Source organism: Nannobrachium achirus (genome assembly GCF_963921795.1).
Source record: "Nannobrachium achirus genome assembly, chromosome: 11".
Lineage (NCBI taxonomy): Eukaryota > Metazoa > Chordata > Actinopteri > Myctophiformes > Myctophidae > Nannobrachium > Nannobrachium achirus.
The window spans coordinates 3,773,666-3,797,269 of record NC_137820.1 but is presented as its reverse complement, the minus strand read 5'-3'; the positions used below and the strand labels follow the sequence as shown (position 1 = coordinate 3,797,269).

The window sequence follows — 23,604 nt, the reverse complement described above, 5'->3', positions numbered from 1 at the left end:
ATCAATCATATTAATAGAAAAGATAATGTGTGAATAAATAAACACAACATAGTAATGTATTAATGTCACTAATGATATAGTGCTGTCAAACAAGTCTCTGACAAGTTTTAATCTGCAACAGTTTTATATAATAGCCTACAGTAGCTTGATCTCTCTCTTCTCAGTTAAGGATCCTTGACCTGTATTATTATTATATTGTATGAATATAATCTAGGATTTTGCCATTTCTAGCCAAAATGTTTTAAAACGTAGATATTTGAGTCACAACGCGTCGCATTGTGAGCTTGTAGGTCTGCTATTTAGGTGCGTGCGCGACACCGTCGAGCTGCCAAGTATAAATCAGGCTCCAGCCTGAGCCTCTCTTTGCAGAGGGAACAGCAGCAGCCTGCAGCTACAGTAACAAGTTGTGAAACAGTGTCAAATACTTTGTTTTAATCGCTAGCTGCACGCCCAGTATCGTTGTTGTAGTTCATACGTGTGTGTAGTTAAAGCGTGGAAGCTTCTGCTTTGTTTAAATCAATTCCGTCGCAGACTCGACAAGAAGAACAAACGGGTGTGGAATGTGGATCATAATATCACGCAGCGTGCTCCAGTCCAGTGACACAACAACGGATCACATCAGCGAACATTGGACAGGGATGTTATAAAGCTAAACGTGGTACTAATCGTGCATGTTTAACCAGTGGGCTCACGACTCACGAGTGCTGTCTGTCTGCATTCGGTCACCCGGGTGTTCACTGCGCTGAGTGTGCTCCGCTGAGCAGCTCAGTGCTGCTGTAAAAGACGCATGTCTCGTCTGTAGAGTCGCTACAAGTGCTTTTTGGGGGGAGGGCTGATGGGGCATTCAATGCGCCTCGGAAACACAGGATAGAATAAAATACTATTATGCAAAAACCGATCCAACCGTGGAGTGTACCGATCCAAACACTCACGATACGATACAATCACTGATTCCAGCCGTCAATTGTACCGATCCACCCTGAATGAACCGATTCACTCGTGTCGCGCACGTTTGTATCGCGATTACGATCCGTACCGGTATATCTTCGCATCCCTAATGTATATGTATATATAGCCTATAAGTATTGTATGTTTTTATAACTTGATAATATTTTTTGTAGTGTTCCTGAAAAAAATATATAAAAAATATATAAAAAAGGAAAATAAATACTTAAAGGTATATTCAGTGATTGTATTTCATTCAAATAAAAATATAATTGGTACATTTTCCATTCATTCTCCTCACTAGAATGTGTGCTGACCATATAAGGACTTCCACCATGGCCCGTGTTACGAGCATAGCTAGATTCGGTTTTCAGGTGGCCAGCCAGTCCTCGACCAATCAGGGTAGAGTATGGCCGTAGTTATGTTATGATGTTTAGTTATGATGGTCAAAATAAATGTTTTGAGAACCACAGTCTGCTAAATGCCTAGATTGTAAACAACTGAACTCATAAAATGCCACAGTCTCGTAGTAAATCAGTATCATACATATCCTGAAGCTGGAGGATATGTAGGCCTACCGATATTCAGTGATTGGGTCTAATGATCAAAACGATAATGATGGTGTAAAAAATCTATAAAAAACTAAACATTTACACGCTGTAAGGCCAGTAAGGGACAAGATGACCCCCGGCCACTTTCATTATCACTGAATACAGCTTAAATATTAATATTAATAATAACAATAATAATATTCAAATATATTCAATATTTGAGACATTTCTAAGACCAATATTCGAATTTCATTTCTGAGGAATATTGGCAGCTCTAAACTGGCACCATCATGGCCGAATGGTTGAGGGTTAGGGAAAGGGCCTCGAGGTCCACCCACGGAGGATGGATGGACCACAATGCTATAATAAGATACTGTAGGTCCGATGAGTAGGGAGAGGAAGTGGGGGGACGGGGCTTTTGTAGCCCCTTAAAAAGTGGTGTACTGAGCCAATGTCGGGCTCTTCCGCACTGAGGACAGATACCTAGAGATCTATTGAAAGTAGGCCTAGCTATATGCCACTCTAAACTGGGGACTTAAAGACTCTTAACCAGAATTAGTATAGCATCAGGGTACTTGGTAAAATAGATGGGGTAGGAAAATCAGCCAAATAAAGAGCATGGTTGGACAGTGAGCTCCCAGCCTACCTATAACTTAGGATGGGACTTAGTTCTTATCTTAGTTATTTAATAGGTTGTTTTATGGAGGAGACTATAAATGGGCCAGGGGTGACTCATCATGATTAGAGCCCGACCGATATATCGGTCAAACCGATATATTGGTCGTTTTTGGACCCCGATGTCAGTATCGGACATCGTTCATTATCTCTCCGATGTATCGGTTGTTTTTATAAGTAATATTAGACCACCATTTGATGACATTTAGCCACTCAGACCCAAAACTTAGAATATATTGTCGTTGCCCGTAAGGATCCATTGGGTTTCATTTTACACTCACAAGTTAAAGATCTTATAAAGGGTCCATTTGGTTACCAAATCTCCATCATTTTGCTGGGGACCACCTAGAAATCCCTCAAGGACCACCTGAGGTCCACGGACCATTGGCAAAAAAAGGAGAAAAAGGTTTTGAAGGTAAGAAGTTTTAGAAATGAAGGCTATTTATTATCATTTTATATTATTACAAAACATCGGTTAAACATCGGCAATCGTGGTCTAGCACTCACTGTCGGCAAACATCGGCATCGGTAAAAAAATATGGCAATTACGATAGGGATAGACCTGTTATTCCTATAACCTACTGGGGACGATTGCATGATCGTAATCTTGCCCCGCGCACCTATTACACCATTGCACTTACCGTAGCACCTCAATGACCATACCTGTAATTTAGATAGCATTTTGTATGTTTATATTATAATTTTTTATGATTTTTTTTTAACGAATAGGTGCTTGGCCTACTATTTCTTTCCATTTGATGTACCGATGTATTACCTCACTTATTGTATGTCGCTCTGGATTAAGAGCATCTGCTAAATGCCTAAATTATAAAATGTATTACAGTGACACAACATTTACATGTATAAGGGCACGTCATGATCACACTGAAGTTTCTGCTAATGCATTTCAATGGGAATGAGAGGTGTCTTGCCATCTGCAGATTTGTGAAACATGCAGATGTGCCGTTTCAACTCTTTCCTGAAAATGTCCTGCTAATGCATTTTTTCCACACGTTTCTGTGTTTTTCAGAAACATTTTGAAGGAATGCAGGGTGGATGTGGATCGGATGGCTTTCACAATGACAATGCTTACTTCAACAGTGGAATGGAAACCACCATCTATCGCAACACCTTTCTTAAACCCAGAATAGACGGAGAATTGTTAAAAAGTTCCCCCTCAGCGCAGCATGGGGACACTTCTATCTCAACAGGAACAAGAGGAACTTCCCACCATGCGACTTTCCGACACTCTGCTAACTCATGCCCGACTGCCAGCTCACCATGACTTGCATTTTTTGCCTCTGGCACGTACTGTACATAACAAGTAGTAACTAGAAAAGAAAATTTCGAAGAAATTTTAAGTGTGCCTGCAGCTCGCTAAGTCTGTGCAACCTTGTGTAGCGGTTGGTGTTAGCATTAGCGTTATTAACATTAGCATTTTTTGCATAAACTTTAACATTATTGTTCTTCATATGACACCACCCACATGTCTGTACGACAAACGGTTCACGAGAAAACGGGTCACTTCCTGTTTGGTGAGGGGCACTTCCTGTTTGGCGAAATAGGCCCCAATTAAGTTTAAGGACTCTTAATCTTGTCATTTGACGCAACCCGCGTGTCTGTATGACAAACGGTTCACGAGATCAAGGGTCACTTCCTGTTTGGTGAGGGGCACTTCCTGTTTGGCGAAATAGGCCCCAATTAAGGTCATGGACGATTAATGAATTAAAGCTGCAAGCAGCGATGACCGGGCCCTCGCAGCTCTACCCACGTCACAAGGCCAGCAGCCAATCAGAAACCAAACAGGAAGTCAGCCATTTCGACTAATTAGTGGCGTTTTGGCGCATTTTTGGCCGTTATCACGGGTCGCACATTAACGACAGTTTTTTGAGCAAAAAATTGTTTTGTGAGAAAAAAAGTTTTTTGAGAAAAAAAAACGTTTTTTGAGAAAAAAAAAGTTTTGAGGAAAAATTGAGGAAAAAAAAATTTTGAGAAAAAAAAAATTTTGAGAAAAAAAAGTGAGCAAAAAAAATTTTGAGAAAAAAAAAATTTTGAGAAAAAAAAAATTTGAGAAAAAAAAAATTTGAGAAAAAAAAAATTGAGAAAAAAAAAATTGAGAAAAAAAAAAATTGAGAAAAAAAATGTTTTGAGAAAAAAAAAATTGAGAAAAAAAAATGAGAAAAAAAAATTTTGAGAAAAAAAAATTTGAGAAAAAAAAAATTGAGAAAAAAAAATTTGAGAAAAAAAAAATGTTTGAGAAAAAAAAATTGAGAAAAAAAAAAAATTGAGAAAAAAAAAATGTATGACACCAGCCGCGAGTCTGTACGACAAACGGTTCATGAGTTATAGAGGCACTTCCTGTTTGGTGAAGGGCACTTCCTGTTTGGCGAAGGAAGCGTCAATTAAGGTTAAGGACTCTTAATCAAGTCATATGATACCAGCCACAACTCTGTACGATAAACGGTTCATGAGATGTAGAGGCACTTCCTGTTTGGCAAAGGGCACTTCCTGTTATAGAGGGGGCGGGGCTTAATCAATTATTGGCTGGAAAAAGACCAAAGTTGTGTGTGCATTTTAAAGTTTAAATCACGTTGCTAGGCAAAAGTATGGCAGAGTTATGTGGCGCCAAAGTTTCTGGTTTTTTTTCGGAGTCCCCCATTCAAAGTCAATGGGGGTTTTTGAGCGTAGTTTTTTGCGAATTACGTTGCCATGGTAACGCGGATCGGAAAGAAAAGTAATAGCACACCATTCCCGGCCGAGCCGCACATTTTGATGTATATATTGCGGGGGTGGCGTAAATCGTGCAGCAGTTATTACGTGCCGAAGTTTCCCCCATTCTAAGTCAATGGGGTTTTTTGGCGTCGTTTTTTGCGAATTACGTCGCAATGGTAACGCGGATCGGAAAGAAAAGTAATAGCACCCCATTCCCGGCCGAGCCGCACGTTTTGATGTATATATTGCGGCGGTGGCGTAAATCGTGCGGCACTTATTACGTGCCGAAATTTTGTGGCGACATTACTTATTTACTTATTTACTTAAGTATGGCGGATTACAATAAGTGTTTTGCCATTGCTTTGCATGGCAGGCACACTTAATGAACGGTATCTGTAACAAGAAAACAAAAATAATTATCTATTAATCTTTTAATCTTAACTGTTCCAGGTAGTCAACAAATTATTTTATATGAGACTAATCCATTGTTATTTGAAAACTTTTACTTCCAATACTCTCTTTTGGGAAATAACAAATCGATGGGCCTGGACACAAGCCCATAGATTCCCATCAAACAAGAATTGACTTGAATTTCCCATTATGTCATGATTCATGATGTATGTATGCGCCCTGTTGCGCTAACCTCTGTGCCCATGAAATGTCTTAAAAAGATTGTTTCCAAACATCTCCTTAAAGAAGTCTCCTCCCGTCTAGATCCTCATCAGTTTGCTTACCAGGCAGAGCGAGGGGTTGACAATGCACTGCTGACAATGACCAACAGCATACTAGAACACTTGCATAAACCTCACAGTTTTGTGAAGTGTTCAATTAGAAAAGAAAATTTCAAAGAAATTTTAAGTGTGCCTGCAGCTCGCTAAGTATTAGCATTATATTTTTTAACATTAGCATTTTTAGCATTAACATTTTTAGCATTTTTATTAACATTAGATTTAGCATTTTTAGCATTATCATTAACATTTTAGCATTAGCTAGCATTAGCATTTTAGCATCAGCTAGCATTATCATTCTTAGCATTAGCTAGCATTAGCATTTGTAGCATTAGCATATTAGCATTAGAGCATTAGCATTTGTTAACATAAGCATTTGTTAGCATTAGCAATACCATTACCATTTCTAACATTAGCTTTTTTAGCATTAGCATTTGTTAGCATTAGCATTTTTAGCTTTAGCTTTAGAGGAAGTAGCGGTTAGCCTTTGGGACCAGTAACAAATAAAGTTTCGGCCAATCAGAAGAGGGGGCGGTGCTAAGTTCAAATTAAGGTGAAGAACTCTGAAACAAGTTAAATGGGGCTAAGTCCCTAGTTTAGACACCGAGTTTTGAGAGGTTACTATTCTGTAAACTGGAGTAAAGTCTGTTTAAAGCTCAGCCAATAGGAAGACAGAGGGGGCGGGGCTTCAGCAATTACAGGTCGTCCCTATTGGCCAGAAAGATTCCAAAGTCGTGTGAGTGTTTTAAAGTTGAAATCACGTTGCTAGGCAAGTATGCCAGAGTTACATGGCGCCAAAGTATCTGTTTTGTTCTGCTTTCCTCCATTCAAAGTCAATGGGGTTTTTGTGCGTAGTTTTTTTACGAATTACGTTGCCATGGTAACGCGGATCAGAAAGAAAAGTAATAGCACACCATTCCTGGCCGAGCCGCACATTTTGATGTATATATTGCGGGGGTGGCGTACATTTTTAGCATTAGCTTTAAAATTAACGTTTTAGCATTAGCATTTTATTAGCATTAGCTTTAGCATTTTGTAGCATTATTATTAGCATTTTTGCATTAGCGTTAGCTTTTTTAGCATTAGCTAGTATTAGCATTTTAGCATTTGCATTTTTAGCATTTGTATTTTTAGCATTTGCATTTTTAGCATTAACATTAGCATTTTTAGCATTACCATTAGCATTGGTTAACATTAGCATTTTTAGCATTAGCATTAGCGGAAGTATCGGTTAGCATTAGCAGTTAGCCGTTGGGACTGTGGGACCACCCACCAAGTTTGAGACCAGTAACGTGTTGGGAAGTGGAGTTATGGCTATTTAAAGCCAATAGGAAGACAATAGGATTTTTTTTCTAGTTATTAACTCATTGAATGCCCTTTTCAAGATGGCCGCCAAGTACCAGGATGCCACGTTCCTAAATTTCTAGTGCACGGATCAATTTTTAGTGCACGGATCGTGCACGCCCATGCACCATATATGCACCATATGTGTAGTACTTTTTAACAGCTTTCAAACAAAAAAATCCGCTTGGAAATCCGTTCAGGCATTCATGAGATAGAAGCCTTCAAAGTCAGACAAAACAAACACTGCCACCTTACTAAATTTCTAGAGCACGGATCAATTTTTAGTGCACGGATCGTGCACGCCCATGCCTAGATCATGCACCATATGTGTAGTACTTTTTAACAGCTTTCAAACAAAAAAATCCGCTTGGAAATCCGTTCAGGCCATTTTTGACATTTTGAAAGATGTGTTTGTTATGGGGCTAAACATGGAATTTCGCAATTGCGATCATGCCTAATACATTTGAGGCATTTTTAGAAATTCTTTTATAATTTTTTTTTTTTTTTTTCAAAATGGCTTCCAACTCGGGAAACTCGGGCTGTGGCAGCCTGGGACTACTGTAATAACTCGGGAAACTCGGGCCTTGGCAGTCAATGAGTTAAGTGCTCCTGCCATGCAATGGAAAAACACTTATTGTAATCCGCCATACTTAAGTAATTAAGTAATTAAGTAATGTTCTTGCAAATTTCAGCACGTAATTGGTAATTGCCACACAATTGGTGTGCTATTACTTTTCGTTCCGATCCACGTTACCATGTCAACGTACTTTGTAAAAAACGATGCCCAAAAACCCCTTTGACTTTGAATGGGGAATATTTCGGCACGTAAGCAGAACAAAACCGATACTTTGGCACCATACTTTTGCCTAGCAACTGTAATTGCTGAAACCCGACCCTCTGTCTTCCTATTGGCTGAGCTTTAAACAGACATAACTCCAGTTTGCAGAATGGTAACCTCTCAAAACTCTGTGTCTGAACTTACTTATTACTTAAGCCCCGTCCCATTTGACTTGTTTCAGAGTCCATGTCCTTAATTGGTTTGACATAGCCCCCTCTTCTGATTGGACAAACATTTATTTGGCTTTATCTCGTCAACCGTTTGTCGTACAGATTCCTGGGTGGGGTCATTTGACTTGTTTCAGAGTCCTTCAGCTCAATTGGTTTAACTTATTCCCGCCCCTCTTCTGATTGGCCGAAACTTTATTTGGCTTTATCTCGTCAACCGTTTGTCGTACAGACTCGTGGGTGGCGTCATTTGACTTGTTTCAGAGTCCTTCAGCTTAATTGGTTTAACTCAGCCCCGCCTCCTCTTCTGATTGGCCGAAACTTTATTTGGCTTTATCTCGTCAACCGTTCGTCGTGCAGACTCGTGGGCGGCGTCATTTAACTTGTTTCAGAGTCCTTCAGCTTAATTGGTTTAACTTAGCCCCGCCCCCTATTCTTATTGGCCGAAACTTTATTTGGATTTATCTCGTCAACCATTTGTTGTAGAGACTCGTGGGTGGCGTAATTTGACTTGTTTCAGAGTGTTTCAGTTTAATTGGTTTAACTTTGCCCCGCCCCCTCTTCTGATTGGCCGAAACTTTATTTGGATTTATCTCGTCAACTATTTATCGTACAGACTCATGGGTGGCGTCATTTGACTTGTTTCAGAGTTCTTCTACTTCTACTTGGTGGCACCGCGACCCATTATGGATTTCTTTGTGTTTCTCTCAGGTTTCAAAAGCATTATATAACACTTTGGTCCAAAGAGTGCCAACAAAATGCCAAAACTAGATGCTAAAATAGCAAACACCTCCACAACATCTGCATATTTGCCTGGAGAGCTGATATATGCTGGGATGAAGGCTATCCACACGGCACAGAAGATCAACATGCTGAAAGTGATTAACTTGGCTTCGTTGAAGTTGTCTGGAAGATTCCTTGCCATGAATGCTAAAAGGAAACTGAGGAGAGCCAGTAAACCAATATAACCCAACAACACTGCAAAACCAACTGTTGATCCCACTGCACACTCATAGACTATCTTATCACTGTTGTATTGAGTGTTTTTATGAGGAGTTGGTGAAGCAGAAACCAGCCATACAATACAGACAATTGCCTGAATGGAAGTAAGAGCCAGAACTGTTCCTCTCTGCTGTATTGCACCGAAAAACCTCATAATGTCTGAACCTCCAGGTTTGGAGGCCTTGAACACGGCCAACACCACCATAGTCTTTACCAATACACAAGCCACACAAAGTACAAAACTAATGCCAAACACTGCATGTCTCAGCTGACAAGTCCAGAGTCTTGGATGTCCAATGAACAGAAGAGAACACAAGAAACAGAGTTTCAGTGAGAGCAAAATTTGGAAACTGAGTTCTGAGTTGTTGGCGCGCACCATGGGAGTGTCTCGATGATAGATGAAGATTCCCAGGACAATGGCACAGAGAAGGGTGCCTATCAATGAGATGGTTGTCAAGGAGATACCCAGGCCTTCATGGTAGGAGAGGAACTCCATGCTCTTAGGGACACAGTGGTCATGCTGGGGACTGGACCAGAAGTCCTCTGGACAACTGGTGCACTCTGTAGAGTCTAACAAAGAAGAGAAGATTAAAGTGACAGACAAGACTCAGCCTATAGATTTTAAAGGATGTTAGGGATTTACACTCCTTTAAGGCCTTCGGTAAAGCGTTCCACATTTTGGTGGTATAGCAGGAGAACAAGTTTGACCCTTTGTTTGAGCTGACTGGGTTAAACGTGATCTGTGGCGCTGCCTCTGGTGTTGTAATTGTGGACATCCTTAACATTTTTAAAGTATTTTGTCAGGTACATGGGTATCTTAGAGGTGTAGTGTATCTTGTACACCAGGCCCAATGAGAACCTACCAGTCTCATTGCTGATCTCTCCCTCAGAACAAGCAATGCAGTCAAAGCAGCAGACAGGTTCTCCTTTCCTTCTGGCCAGACGGGTTCCAGGCGAACAGCTCTCACTGCACACTGACCGAATTGGCTAAAGAGGAAACAATGATCAGTTTAAGTCCAAAAGAACTTACATTCACAACATCAGGTATTTTAGCCAGACAACATTGACCTTGTTGGTTTCAAAGTTCCAGAAGATTCTGTCTTCATCCAGGATGAGTTCTTCACCTGCGGATTCAGACTTCTTGTACACGCCTACATGCTGAACCTTTGCACTTCCATCAGGGAGCCACCCCAAGTTCATGACATCACAGATTGGTGAGGCATCACTGTTCTGATCAAATGATACTTGATCTCCGACTGATGTGGTAAAGTTAACCTTTTGCAGATAATACACAAGCTAGAAAAGGTGATGAACAAAATGGCGAAGAGCAAGCGACACAATTAGCCACAAAATATATATTTGTCCCAACCTTGTGTGTAATCGGGGAATGGGAGAGGGCCTTCTGTGTCCTATAGCGCGGAATACATAACAACACACCTGCCATGGCTGCACTGTCTGCAAAGTGGCACAGCTGTGCCCAGTGAAAGGCCCTCTTCCTGGCACACATTGCAACATGTCATGGAGGGCATGGGCCAGAGCATAGACAGCCTTGTACACATTAACCTCTATCCTGAGATCAGACACATCCAGAAGTTTAGTTTCTGCTGTTCCCAGGTCCTCTTGTCCAGAACACACCCTTCCACCAGCATCCACCCACTCTGATGGAAGGGGTGCAAATTTACACTGAAATGTGTGCTCCCAAAACTGCCTCACCTGAAGAAACAAAAATTATTCTTGAGCGACGGACGGTGGTTGGCGTTCTCGTTCTCGCTCTGATCGCGCCGCGGAAAAATACAATTGTTCCACGAATACAAAGATGAACACAAGAGTCACATCACCACGTTGAAATGAACCAAACTATGCTTACTATGATATTTTCATGGCTGTTGTCCAGGTGGTTTCGGGGATGCACTTCCAACAGGAAGTCCTGGAGGCCTGGGATCTCTCCGCGGTGGATCTCGATGCCCAGCGTTCCTCTCAGGTAGGGCATGTAGCCAGGAGCCAGCAGGTTAGGGTCCGCCAGGAAGTCTGTACCAGCGACCCACTGGAGGCCGGTCACCTTCTGCCTCACCACCTAGCAACAACATGCACATAAATGGTAAATAAAATGGTAAATGGTGCATTTATATAGCGCTTTTATCCAAAGCGCTTTACAGAGATTGTGCATTACATTCACCCATTCACGCACACATTCATACACCGGTGGCGGAGGAAACCATGCAAGGCACCAACCTGCTTACCGGGAGCAATGTGGGGTTCAGAGTCTTGCCCAAGGACCCATCAACATTAATTCAGGGAAGCCCAGATTCGAACTGGGAACCCTTTGGGAACCCTTCGTGCTCTATTAACGGTTTCTCTACGCCTGAGCTATGCCGCCCCACATACCTGTCACCTTCTGCCTCACAACCTCTTGAATGTTATCAATTATAACTAGAAATACTGTTCCTACGAAACAGTGTGTGCTTGCATGTAACACCATGCAGGTTCGGCCTAGCGACTATAGGCGGGCGACACGCAAGTGTTGCGGCGGGTGTCAAGAACCCTTAAGCTCACGAGCTGCTAAACTAACACGGATCATTGACAAAACTCCAACAACCTCGTCCATGAGTTTAAGCGCACGGATCCCGTGTTCGATGACGGCGACCACGCGAGCCGTGGAGGTCTTCATGACAGAGACGATCCTCTGCAGCTCCACAGGGCTGCTGTCCCAGGGGAGGATCCCTACGTAGGCCAGGCAGCCCAGACCAGACTGGGACAGCTCTGACTCCAACAGCTGGCCCGCGTCCCGGCCGTACGCGTCATCACTGTACAGGAGCCCTGCCCAGGTCCACCCGAACCGCCGCATGATCTGCAGCATGGCTCGCACCTGAGAGTTAATGAAAGAAAAAAGTCAGAGAGGCCATGAAGGCCATGCCCCTCAGTTTGGCCTTGTGCCCCTCCAACCAATGGCATGACCTGAGGCCACACTGGCCTTAATGCCCCAGCTGACTGTACCACTTTCTCCTCTGTCTCTGTCTTGTCAATATCTAGACACCAGTGTCTCTTTCTTGTCATGTAGACACCACAATCTTGTTGAGTCCCCATTTTTATCCAATCCAGTACCTTCTGATTTGTGCAGGGCTGAGCATTGTAAATACCAATGTATTTATTTCACAGCAGATATTCTACATATTACATTTAACCCTTAACCCTTTTAGGGCCTTATTGTAAAAAAGTTGTACAAAATGTACAACTCCAAAGGCCAAATGGCCTTGCCCCTAAAATGATGAAATTCCAGGCCTGCCTGAGACCGATTCTACAAAATGCCTACATCAGTGGTTCTCATATGTGTTTGTTGCAAGGAGTAAGGACCCCCAGAATGATGTATTCTTCTGAAAATGTACAAGCTTGCTGCACTGTGAGCTTGTACATTGTTATTATTATTTATTATTATTACACTGCTAATATTTTAAGAACTATGGCCTACTGTTCTAAATACTAAGAGTTTTCTGAATATCTTATGCTGCAAAATGTTGAGTTGAAATCTAAAATGACAACAGATGCAATATCAACTAACAGTCACTAGAGGGCGGTGTGGACCAATGTACAACAGTATTATTATTATGAGGTTGACCTGGATGGCACTGCTTATGATGGTTCTGAAGAAGGAAGGGTACTGGCTCCGGTCACTCAGACACGAGCACATGGCCCAGTAACTGATCTGAAAGAGACACAAAGACAATGTTCTGTAATATGATATGTTCACTGATACAAATGAATAAATACATGATTGAGATTATACAGAACCAGGATCACGTGTCACACATTTCGTCAGGTCGCAAGTTACTATGAGAAGCTCCAACGGCTGTCTGTCAGTCAGTCAGTCTGTCAGTCTGTCCGTCACATGAACTTTGCACACACACTCCTTGGATGGCAACTCACAACCTCCACCCCATTTCTCACATGGCCCTCTTGTAGCACCACCATCAGGACAATTTTTGAAAAGCAAATTTTTGGACCCTGCTCCTACAGATGTTGGCCTAAAATAACGCAAAGCGGTACATTATATCTCTAAAGTCATGTCATCAACATGGATCTGTCCCATTTGGCCATTTCCCTCCCGATTAAGGAGTCTTACTGGTATTAATATGGTTGTAACCTTATCATGTGTGGATCACAGCCATTCATACACAAGGTCCAATGTGGAAATACGTCAAACATGCTGAATGCATTGCACTCTGACCTTTATGAAAACCTACACATTATAAAATCTGAATAATGCTCTTTCAAGCTTTCCTATTGTATCGTTGCTGTCGGGTGTAAACCTCATTATGTCCCAAACTGTTACTTTTCAGGATATAAAAAAAAAAAAAAAACAGCAGCAGATCTACAAGCTTAAAATTTGTAGCATTGTAACACGTTTTGAACTGTGTGCCATCCACTACCTACCGGTACACACAAACAAACGTAAAATGTAAATGTAAAATATGCAAATCATAATCAACCAAAACACATCATCATCAACAGGCGACGGCGCAGCAGGGGGGGTTCCAGTAGCATTTAACTTACCAGGGGAACTCGGTACAGACCGACCACACTAGAGATGCTTCCAGTAGCATTTAACTTATACCAGGAGAACTCGGTACAGACCACTAGGGATGCGGTTCCAGTAGCAATTAACTCACCAGGGGATCTCGGTACAGACCGACCACACTAGAGATGGTTCCAGTAGCATTTAACTCACCAGGGGAACTCGGTACAGACCACTAGAGATGTTTCCAGTAGCATTTAACTCACCAGGGGAACTCGGTACAGACCACTAGAGATGGTTCCAGGAGCATTTAACTCACCAGGGGAACTCGGTACAGACCACTAGAGATGGTTCCAGTAGCAATTAACTTACCAGGAGAACTCGGTACAGACCGACCACACTAGAGATGGTTCCAGACTTCCAGTAGCATTTAAAGGTGTTTTCAGTGATAATGAAAGTGGCCGGGGGTCATTTTGTCACAGCGTGGAAATGTTTAGTTTTTTATCGATTTTCTACACCATTATAATGTTCTCGTTTTGATCATTAGACCCAATCACTGAATATCGGTAGGCCTACGTCTCCAGCTTCAGGATATGTATGATACTGATTTACTACGAGACTGTGGCATTTTATGAGTTCAGTAGTTTACAATCTAGGCATTTAGCAGACGTTTTTAATTCAGAGCGACTGTGGTTCTCAAAACCTTTATTTTGACCATCATAACTAAACATCATAACATAACTACGGCCATACTCTACCCTGATTGGTCGAGGACTGGCTGGCCACCTCTGAAAACATAATCTAGCTATGCTCGCAACACGGGCCATGGTGGAAGTCCTTATATGGTCAGCACACATTCTAGTGAGGAGAATGAATGGAAAATGTACCAATTATATTTTTATTTGAATGAAATACAATCACTGAATATACCTTTAACTTACCAGGGGAACTCGGTACAGACCAACCACACTAGAGATGGCGATGGAGGCAGCCGAGGACTCTGCGCCCACGATGCCGAGGGTGGGAGGAGAGCCCCCGCAGCTGGGGTCCAAGTGGAAGCGCTCCTCTCGGCCGCTGATCAGAGACATGGCCGAGCGGAAGCCCACCCCCAGCGAGTAGCAGGTGTCGTAGAGGTTGTAGCCCAGCGTGACGTTGGGAAGCAGCCCGGGGTCTCTGTTGATCTCTGAGATGGCAAATGCCATGGCCTGGGCCTGCCTGAAGACGTCGATGCTGAAACTAACAGTTTACAGTTTAAGGCATATATATTCACTGTCCCATGGACTTCACTATACAGAAAAAAAAAAAAAAAAGATTTTGGTCTATCAAAACAGCCCAAGCAATGTTTTTCATGCAAAACACGTGCTTGCAAATGGATTCAGAATCATGAAGAACCCCTTGTTTGACCCCTCACATGCTACTTATTCTTTTCTTTTTTAACAATAATGTCTTTTTCTGTATAGTGAAGTCCATGGGACAGTGAATATACAAATGGCCATAACCTTTTTTTTCGCAATGTTTCCGGCAGAGCAGGCCTCTCATTCTGTGTACCTTAATGACCAAATTAATAGACAAAACTAAAATAAAAAGTATGTTGTGACATCACAGGTCCTCTCAAATGTTGGGCCCGTGGCTCCCCAACTAAGGGCCATTTAGTTGTCAGCAAGGTAATACATGTGTTACAAAAGTGTAGAATTATTCATCTAGGATCATAGTTAAACCAAGAACCTAACATCAGTCTAAACAGTAGAATATCAAATAGTATCCATTTTAGACAAATAATAGACATTGTATAATATTAAATCTATTATCTGTACATTGAAACTATAGGGTCTACAAATGAGTCTGACATGGCATCTGTCTACATAACACATCTTTTAGCTTTTACATAAGCCTGCAACAAGGCTATGGCACTTTGACCTTTCATATTTACATTGTAGAAATACACAATATGAACTAACCCCATATGTTTAATAAAAACAATAAAATATACAACATCAATAAATATACAATGTGAACTAACCCTATGGTACTGTACAGTCAAAGACATACAATACAATGTGAACTAACCCTGTGGTACCGTATGTCAAAACAAGGTCCCTGTTCTCTTGCTTCGACTAAAACTATGACATCCACTGACGTAATGTTTAAAAAAAAAAGAAAGGAAAGAAAGAAAAAAAGACATGGTGACTAAAACTACAAGAAGATTTGTTGACATTTTCGACAAATTAATAGCTAAACTAAAATGTTAAGGAGGGAATATAGTGGAGAGAAGAGATCCAGTAGAACTAAAATTAGTCATTCTGTATTTCATTCAAAGGTAAAAGCACACTACATGAAGTCATTTTAAAGTCAGTAGCTTATCTTAGTTTGAAGATTGATTGCAATATTGAGTGAGTGTAAAGTTTCAATGTCCTCATATTGAAACAAATAGCCTATGTATTAAAGTAAAGAGAAGGATGCACGTTTGAGAAGGATTTTAAACAATGTGCTTTAAATGTAGAACGGGTACACAATAGAATGTATTATTATTTCATGCTTTAACTATTGAAAAATAGCAGATATACAAGCTCACAGCACGGCACCGAGTGCCGCGCTGCGAGCTTGTAGATCTGCTATTTTTGAAAAATCGTGAAAAATAGAATTTTGACCCGATTCTATAAGTGTCTTTTGAATCCTTCTAAGATTTTTTTTGAAAAACTCAATGTTTCTATGTCAGCAATCTGGCCAGCCATCCTCAAAGAAAAGGTCCTTTTCACATAACTGGAGCTCAGTTAGTCTGTTCTTGAGAGACTACTATGTCAGTGGTTCTCAAACCTTTTCATGTCAAGGACCCCGAATTTATTTGGCCACGGACCCCCATCTCAAAATATTTAGTTCCAGGGACCACCCGGAAGCAAAATTTGAGTTACAAATGTTCGCTTTGAAAATACATATATTCAAAGATTTGCACACATTTTGCTATCTGCTATTTTTCACTGGTTAAAAGTATTCAATAATTCTAGGCCTAAATGGGTTAAGTAAATTTACATTTGTGTCGACTAAATCAACTGTAGTTTAGTCCTGAGTCTTCATGGTATGGTAGCAGACTAAAAGCAAAACATTTCAGATGACTAAAACGTGACTACAACGTGAATAACTTTTTCAGTTAAAAAGGCTCAGAGGTTTGCTGTCAAAATGACCCATACCCACCCATAGCAAGTGGGGTCCTGTTGCTCGGAGGTGAACGTCAGATCGGGGAAGACGGGCGAGAGGTGGAAATCAAACAGGCCTCCCAGAACCAAGTCCCCAGGCTGGTACATCCTGTTGAGATTCAACAGAGTCTGTAACTCACAGGGAGAAGAGGAAGCTGAGGAAGACAGAGGAGAGAATGAAGAAGAGAACAATATCAGGTATGAAAGCAGGTGTGTGTCTAGAGAAGCCCTCATGACTGTCCTGCTCTGTCTAACACCCCCTCCCTTCTCCTCAATACATTGTCCAGTTGTGAGCTTTTATACACAGTGCTGCTGTGCCAACGCGTGGTGATCTTTCACAACACCCGTCAGTGCTGTGGCATCCCCTGTGCCACCTTGGCATTACGTAATGTTTCACCAAGGCCCACTGAGGCACCAGTGGAGGCCGGGCTTAACAAACACAAACACTACTTTAATTATGAAAATAATGTTGTGTGTTGTATCAATGACACTATGCAAGTGGCTATATAACTAAAGTTACTATTAGTATTATTCATAACACCAGTAAGACTCCCTAATCGGGAGGTAAGCGACCGTTTAGTTGATCCTGGCGATAAGGTTGGGGTCGAGGAATGCTCTCTTCCCTGGTGAGAATTGCCCCTTTATATAGGGCTTGTTTGTGTATTGTATGACATCACGCCACATCATCAGCTGTGGACTCTGTGATGTCATCGTATCTCCATATATGGCCATCTCCGTATATGGAGATATAAGTCGTCCATGCCCAAGTATGGGCTGGTGAGGTCAGATTTTGTGTGATGCGTAGGTTATCTCCATAAATGGAGATTCAACATTCCAGGTGTAACTATGGCTGCCCGTATGACGTGAGAGGTGGAGGTTGTGGATTGGCAGGCAAGGAGTGTGTGTGCAAAGTTTGGCATGTCTTGGGGCAACGGTGGCGGAGATATGAGTTGGGGAAAAGTGTGACATGACGGACAGACTGACTGACAGACAGCCAGCCGGTGGAGGTTTTGGTAGTAAATGCGACCTGACGGTCGCAATTATTACCAGTAAGACTCCCTAATCCACAAATATCACAACCTCCACCTCTCACGTCATACGGGCAGCCATAGTTACACCTGGAATGTTGAATCTCCATATATGGAGATAACCTACGCATCACACAAAGTCTGACCTCACCAGCCCATACTTGGGCATGGACGACTTATATCTCCATACGGAGATGGCCATATATGGAGATACGATGACATCACAGAGTCCACAGCTGATGATGTGGCGTGATGTCATACAATACACAAACAAGCCCTATATAAAGGGGCAATTCTCACCAGGGAAGAGAGCATTCCTCGACTCAGACCTTATCGCCAGGATCAACTAAGCTTATAGCTTATCATCACATCCAACCATCTTAAGATACTCAGCCAGTGGGGAATGCTCTCTTCCCTGGTGAAAATTGCCCCTTTATATAGGGCTTGTTTGTGTATTGTATGACATCACGCGGCCACATCATCAGCTGTGGAATCTGTGATGTCATCGTATCTCCATATATGGCCATCTCCGTATATGGAGATATAAGTCGTCCATGCCCAAGTATGGGCTGGTGAGGTCAGACTTTGTGTGATGCGTAGGTTATCTCCATATATGGAGATTCAACATTCCAGGTGTAACTATGGCTGCCCGTATGACGTGAGAGGTGGAGGTTGTGGATTGGCAGGCAAGGAGTGTGTGTGCAAAGTTTGGCATGTCTTGGGGCAACGGTGGCGGAGATATGAGTTGGGGAAAAGTGTGACATGACGGACAGACTGACAGACAGCCGGTGGAGGTTTTGGTAGTAAATGCGACCTGACGGTCGCAATAAATAGCCCATAATGACTGCCTTGTGATCAAAATAAGAACATTATCATGGTTTGTAAAACAGAAAATATAAAATCTGCAGCGGACAAGGCCAAGTCTTTGCCACAGACACATTTTGTTCGCGTACGGACATATTGATGACCCCTGCCGTGTGTCCGTGAACAGCTAATCTCTGGCATTGTTCGACCGATCGGCATGAAACGTTTCACACTGCACACTCCATGGAGGCCATGCAGAACCTCTGATCCAGATGTTTCATATCAGCCTGTTATACTGTAGCTTCAGCTCTTATTAGTATTATCTCACCATGAAATGCATTTTAGATTTGATAAATATTTATATAATATTATTAATTATATCAATAAAAGTTTGTTCTATTTATTATTCTATGCACAAATAAATCACATTTTTGAGGGCCTAAAGATGCTCTAAAACTTGCCAAGCTTTAAATGCTTCAAGAGTGGCAAAATAGTATGTAGGCCTATTTTATGGGTTTTTCTAATATGAAACCCCACATTACGGTATTCACATACTAACTTCAAAACACACGTGAATCAATGAAAGTACTTCCCAGGAGGATAGTCAGGTCCAGTTCAACCCGCTCAGTGTAAAAAGAAGTTCTTGTCAGATGTATGGTCACATTTCGCCACGCAATTCCACCAAACGGCAAGTGCTTTGTAATTTGGCTAATATATATATATATATATATGTATATATATATATATATATATATATATATATATATATATACTGTATATATACTGTATACATAGTGATTATAGTCATAGCAACACCTACTGCCAACACGAATCATAATAATCATAGTCATAGCACCACCTACTGGTGAAAGGAAGTCGATCTGTACAATTAGGGCCCTATCTTCCACTCACCTTACTCCATATCCCTAAATAGCCGAGCTACAAGGTCACAACGTGTCGATGTAGATCGGTGAAATATGAAATTGTTTTTTCAAAATAATAAAATATGGCAAATAAGTATAGGCATTATGGAGTAAGGCCTTTAATCTATCTGCGACGCAACAACACGTTGCATAGCAGATACTGTAGGCCCCTTAGAATGTATTTTGGAGATGGGGCTGTCATGAATTCAGGACACATTTGTGCGAGGGCAGGGCTGGACTGGGACATAAATTGGGCCCTGGCATCTTGGCCCAGACCGGCCCACCATAACTGGCGCGAACCGGACATAGAAGATCTACAAGACCACAACGTGCCGTCGAGACAGCTGTGTGTTATGGGCTTGTATCAGCTGGTACAATTATGTTTGTGTGGGACTCCTGGGCCACAGTAGCCTATGATTGGGGTATGAGGCCGGCAGTGGCGGGCAGTGCATTTTATACCCAGGCCTTCAATAGATCCTCCCACAAGCTTAGCGGCTAGAATTGCGCACAAATTAACGTGATTATAGTGTCTTTCGACATAACCAGGCAACAACAGACAAACACCAATATCCAAACCAAGCTGATGAGATCGGAGACAGCTCACAGTTCTTTGAAAGAACTGTCCAATGAGAAATGGGAACCACTTCCAGGGATGGGATCTATAGACTGTAGGGCTATGGGAAACTAGCAATGCCAAAATAAAAGCCTTAGGTTTCTGTGGCTGAAGGGTCTGAAAGAATACGCCCAGCAAGGCAAACTCAAGATCTGATTGGACAGCACGACCAGCCTCACTGAGTGAATGAGAGACAATGATGGCAGCGTAATAAATACAATATGTTTGTGGGAAAGTAAACATATATTATGAAATATAAATGTATTTATCAGGCAAGTGCAGGGCCAGCAGAGAAGGCCTTGCAGGCCCTGACTGCCCACCACTGGAGGCCGCTATTCAGAATTTCAGATGACAGGTGATGTGTCTCTGCTCTGTGGGCCGGTGCTACTGAAGGATTTTCATTCGTTATATTAGTTTTTACTATCATCCCCTGAAGCAGTGGTTCTCATACATGTTCATGTAAAGGACCATACCGATATGTATTTGGCCGCAGACCCCCATTGGATTTTGTGTTCAGGGACCCCCACAAGAGAGGATTTGTCCACGTCCAAGAATGATTTACTAAAAATATAATTTGGAGAGCGCAAGCTTTGAAAGCTTATTTCCATTGATGTCCTGTGGGTGTAAATGTGTGTGCATTCCTTAGTTCTGAGCTTTGCTCATTCAGAACAACAGCAGAGCATAATACCCAGGTGTGTGTGTGTGTGTGTATGTGTGTGTGTGTGTGTGTGTGTGTGTGTGTGTGTGTGTGTGTGTGTGTGTGTGTGTGTGTGTGTGTGCGTGCGTGCGTGCGTGCGTGCGTGCGTGCGTGCGTGCGTGGGTGTATACCACTGATGACATCTGGCCCAGGGATGATGAAACACATCATCACAACACTGGGAAGATAATTAATTCTTCACATCTTAACGAGGGGAGTCACTTGAGAGTATTTTAAAACATGTTGGAATCAACAAGAAAGATGCAATTGGAAATTACAACTGTGGTTGCCTTCAGGCGAGTCACACTTGCAAAAATGTCTGTATCTGTCAGTCCTTGTTCCTTTTGGAGTGTGTTGGGTCAAAGATATTTAATTTATGAAGATAGCCCAACCTCATTGGATCCACTAGAGTGCGACATTGTACACAAAGCCTAGAAAGAGCCTCCTAAGTGGGCGCCGTCTCTGATGGCAAATCTCACGCACGTCCTGTTTACTGGTGCTACAGATTCCGCGAGAGTGTGTTGCTGGGGCAGATAAACGGCGATAATAAAGTAGATTTTCTCCTTTGTGTCACTGAAAAAAGCCACATTATGATGACAATTTTGTTAATATTATTTGGCTTAATAATAGTTCAGAAGCTGTGTTATCTCTCTCATTGTAAATGAATATACCTGCTTCCACCTCCTAAAAAGGTATCCACCTACGTCACGCAGAAATCAGTCTGTTCCGCCCTCTTGCTATCGCCCCCTCTTCTGATTGGCCAAAACTTTATTTTGGCTTTATCTTGTCAACCGTTTGTCGTACGGACTTCTGGGTGGTGTCATTTGACTTGTTTCAGAGTCCTTCGGTTCAATTGGTTTAACCTAGCCCCGCCACCCTCTTTGATTGGCCAAAACTTTATTTGGCTTTATCTTGCCAACCGTTTGTCGTACAGACTTGTGGGTGGTGTCATTTGACTTGTTTCAGAGTCCTTCAGCTTAATTGGTTTAACTTAACCCCGCCCCCTCTTCTGATTGGCCGAAGCTTTATTTGACCATAACTCCACTTCCCAACACGTTACTGGTCTCAAACTTGGTGGGTGGTCCCATGGCCCCAACGGCTAACCGCTAATGCTAACCGTTACTTCCCTTAATGCTAAAGCTAAAAATGCTATTGCTAACAAATGTTAATGCTAAAAAGGCTTATGTTAAAAATGGTAATCCTAATGCTAACAAATGCTCATGATAAACAAATGCTAAAAAAAGCTAATGCTAGCGAATGCTAAAATGCTAATGCTAGCTAATGCTAAAAATGTTATTTAAAAATGTTAATAAAAATGCTAAAAAAATGTAATGCTAAAAATGCTGATGTTAAAGCTAATGCTAAAAATGCTAATGTTAAAAAATCTAGAGCAAATGCTAACACCAACCGCTTCACAAGGTTGCAGACTAAAAATTCTTAGAAATGTTCTAATTAAGTGTGCCTGCCATGCAATGCAATGGCAAAACACTTATTGTAATCCGCCATACTTAAGTCAGTAAGTCAGTCAGTCATGTTCTTGCAAATTTCTGCACGTAATAACTGCCGCACGATTTACGCCACCCCTGCAATATATACATCAAAATGTGCGGCTCGGCCGGGAATGGTGTGCTATTACTTTTCTTTCCGATCCGCGTTACCATGGCAACGTAATTCGCAAAAAACTATGCTCAAAAACCCCCATTGACTTTGAATGGGGGACTCCGAAAAAAAACTAGAAACTTTGGCGCCACATAACTCTGCCATACTTTTGCCTAGCAACGTGATTTAAACTTTAAAATGCACACACAACTTTGGTCTTTTTCCAGCCAATAGGGATGAGCTGTAATTGATTAAGCCCCGCCCCCTCTATAACAGGAAGTGCCCTTTTTCCAAACAGGAAGTGCCTCTACATCTCATGAACCGTTTATCGTACAGAGTTGTGGCTGGTATCATATGACTTGATTAAGAGTCCTTAACCTTAATTGACGCTTCCTTCGCCAAACAGGAAGTGCCCTTCACCAAACAGGAAGTGCCTCTATAACTCATGAACCGTTTGTCGTACAGACTCGCGGCTGGTGTCATACATTTTTTTTTTCTCAAAAATATTTTTTTCTCAAAAATATTTTTATCTCAAAAAAAATTTTTTCTCAAAAATATTTTTTTTCTCAAAAATGTTTTTTTTCTCAAAAATGTTTTTTTTCTCAAAAATGTTTTTTTTCTCTCAAAAAAATTTTTTTCTCAAAAAACTTTTTTTCTCTCAAAAATTTTTTTTTCTCAAAAAACTTTTTTTTTTCTCAAAAATGTTTTTTTTCTCAAAAATGTTTTTTTTCTCAAAACATTTTTTTTTCTCTCAAAAAATTTTTTTTCTCAAAAAACTTTTTTTTCTCAAAAAACGTTTTTTTTCTCACAAAACAATTTTTTCTCAAAAAACTGTCGTTAAAGTGCGACCCGTGATAACGGCCAAAAATGTGCCAAAACGCCACTAATTAGTCTAAATGGCTGACTTCCTGTTTGGTTTCTGATTGGCTGCTGGCCTTGTGACGTGGGTAGAGCTGCGAGGGCCCGGTCATCGCTGCTTGCAGCTTTAATTCATTAATCGTCCATGACCTTAATTGGGGCCTATTTCGCCAAACAGGAAGTGCCCCTCACCAAACAGGAAGTGACCCTTTACCTTGTGAACCGTTTGTCGTACAGACGCGTAGATGGCATCAAATGACTTGATTAAGAGTCCTTAACCTGAATTGGGGCCTATTTCGCCAAACAGGAAGTGCCCCTCACCAAACAGGAAGTGACCCTTGATCTCGTGAACCATTTGTCGTACAGATGCGCGGGTTGCGTCAAATGACAAGAATAAGAGTCCTTAACATTAATTAGGG

At 41.6% G+C, this 23,604-nt stretch overlaps 1 protein-coding gene across 1 annotated transcript; it reads right to left on the bottom strand.

Moving 5' to 3' along the window:
- Positions 1-8,621: 8,621 nt before the first annotated feature.
- LOC308293656 (extracellular calcium-sensing receptor-like) lies at positions 8,622-18,776 on the bottom strand (the record flags this gene model as incomplete). The annotated part of the gene is made up of 10 exons (XM_080736251.1): positions 8,622-9,532; positions 9,826-9,949; positions 10,031-10,258; positions 10,400-10,675; positions 10,830-11,036; positions 11,532-11,828; positions 12,576-12,662; positions 14,414-14,708; positions 16,662-16,818; positions 18,734-18,776. The coding sequence occupies 10 exons, from the start codon at positions 18,774-18,776 to the stop codon at positions 8,622-8,624; spliced, it is 2,625 nt and encodes an 874-aa protein (XP_080592377.1).
- Between the last annotated feature and the right edge of the window lie 4,828 nt (positions 18,777-23,604).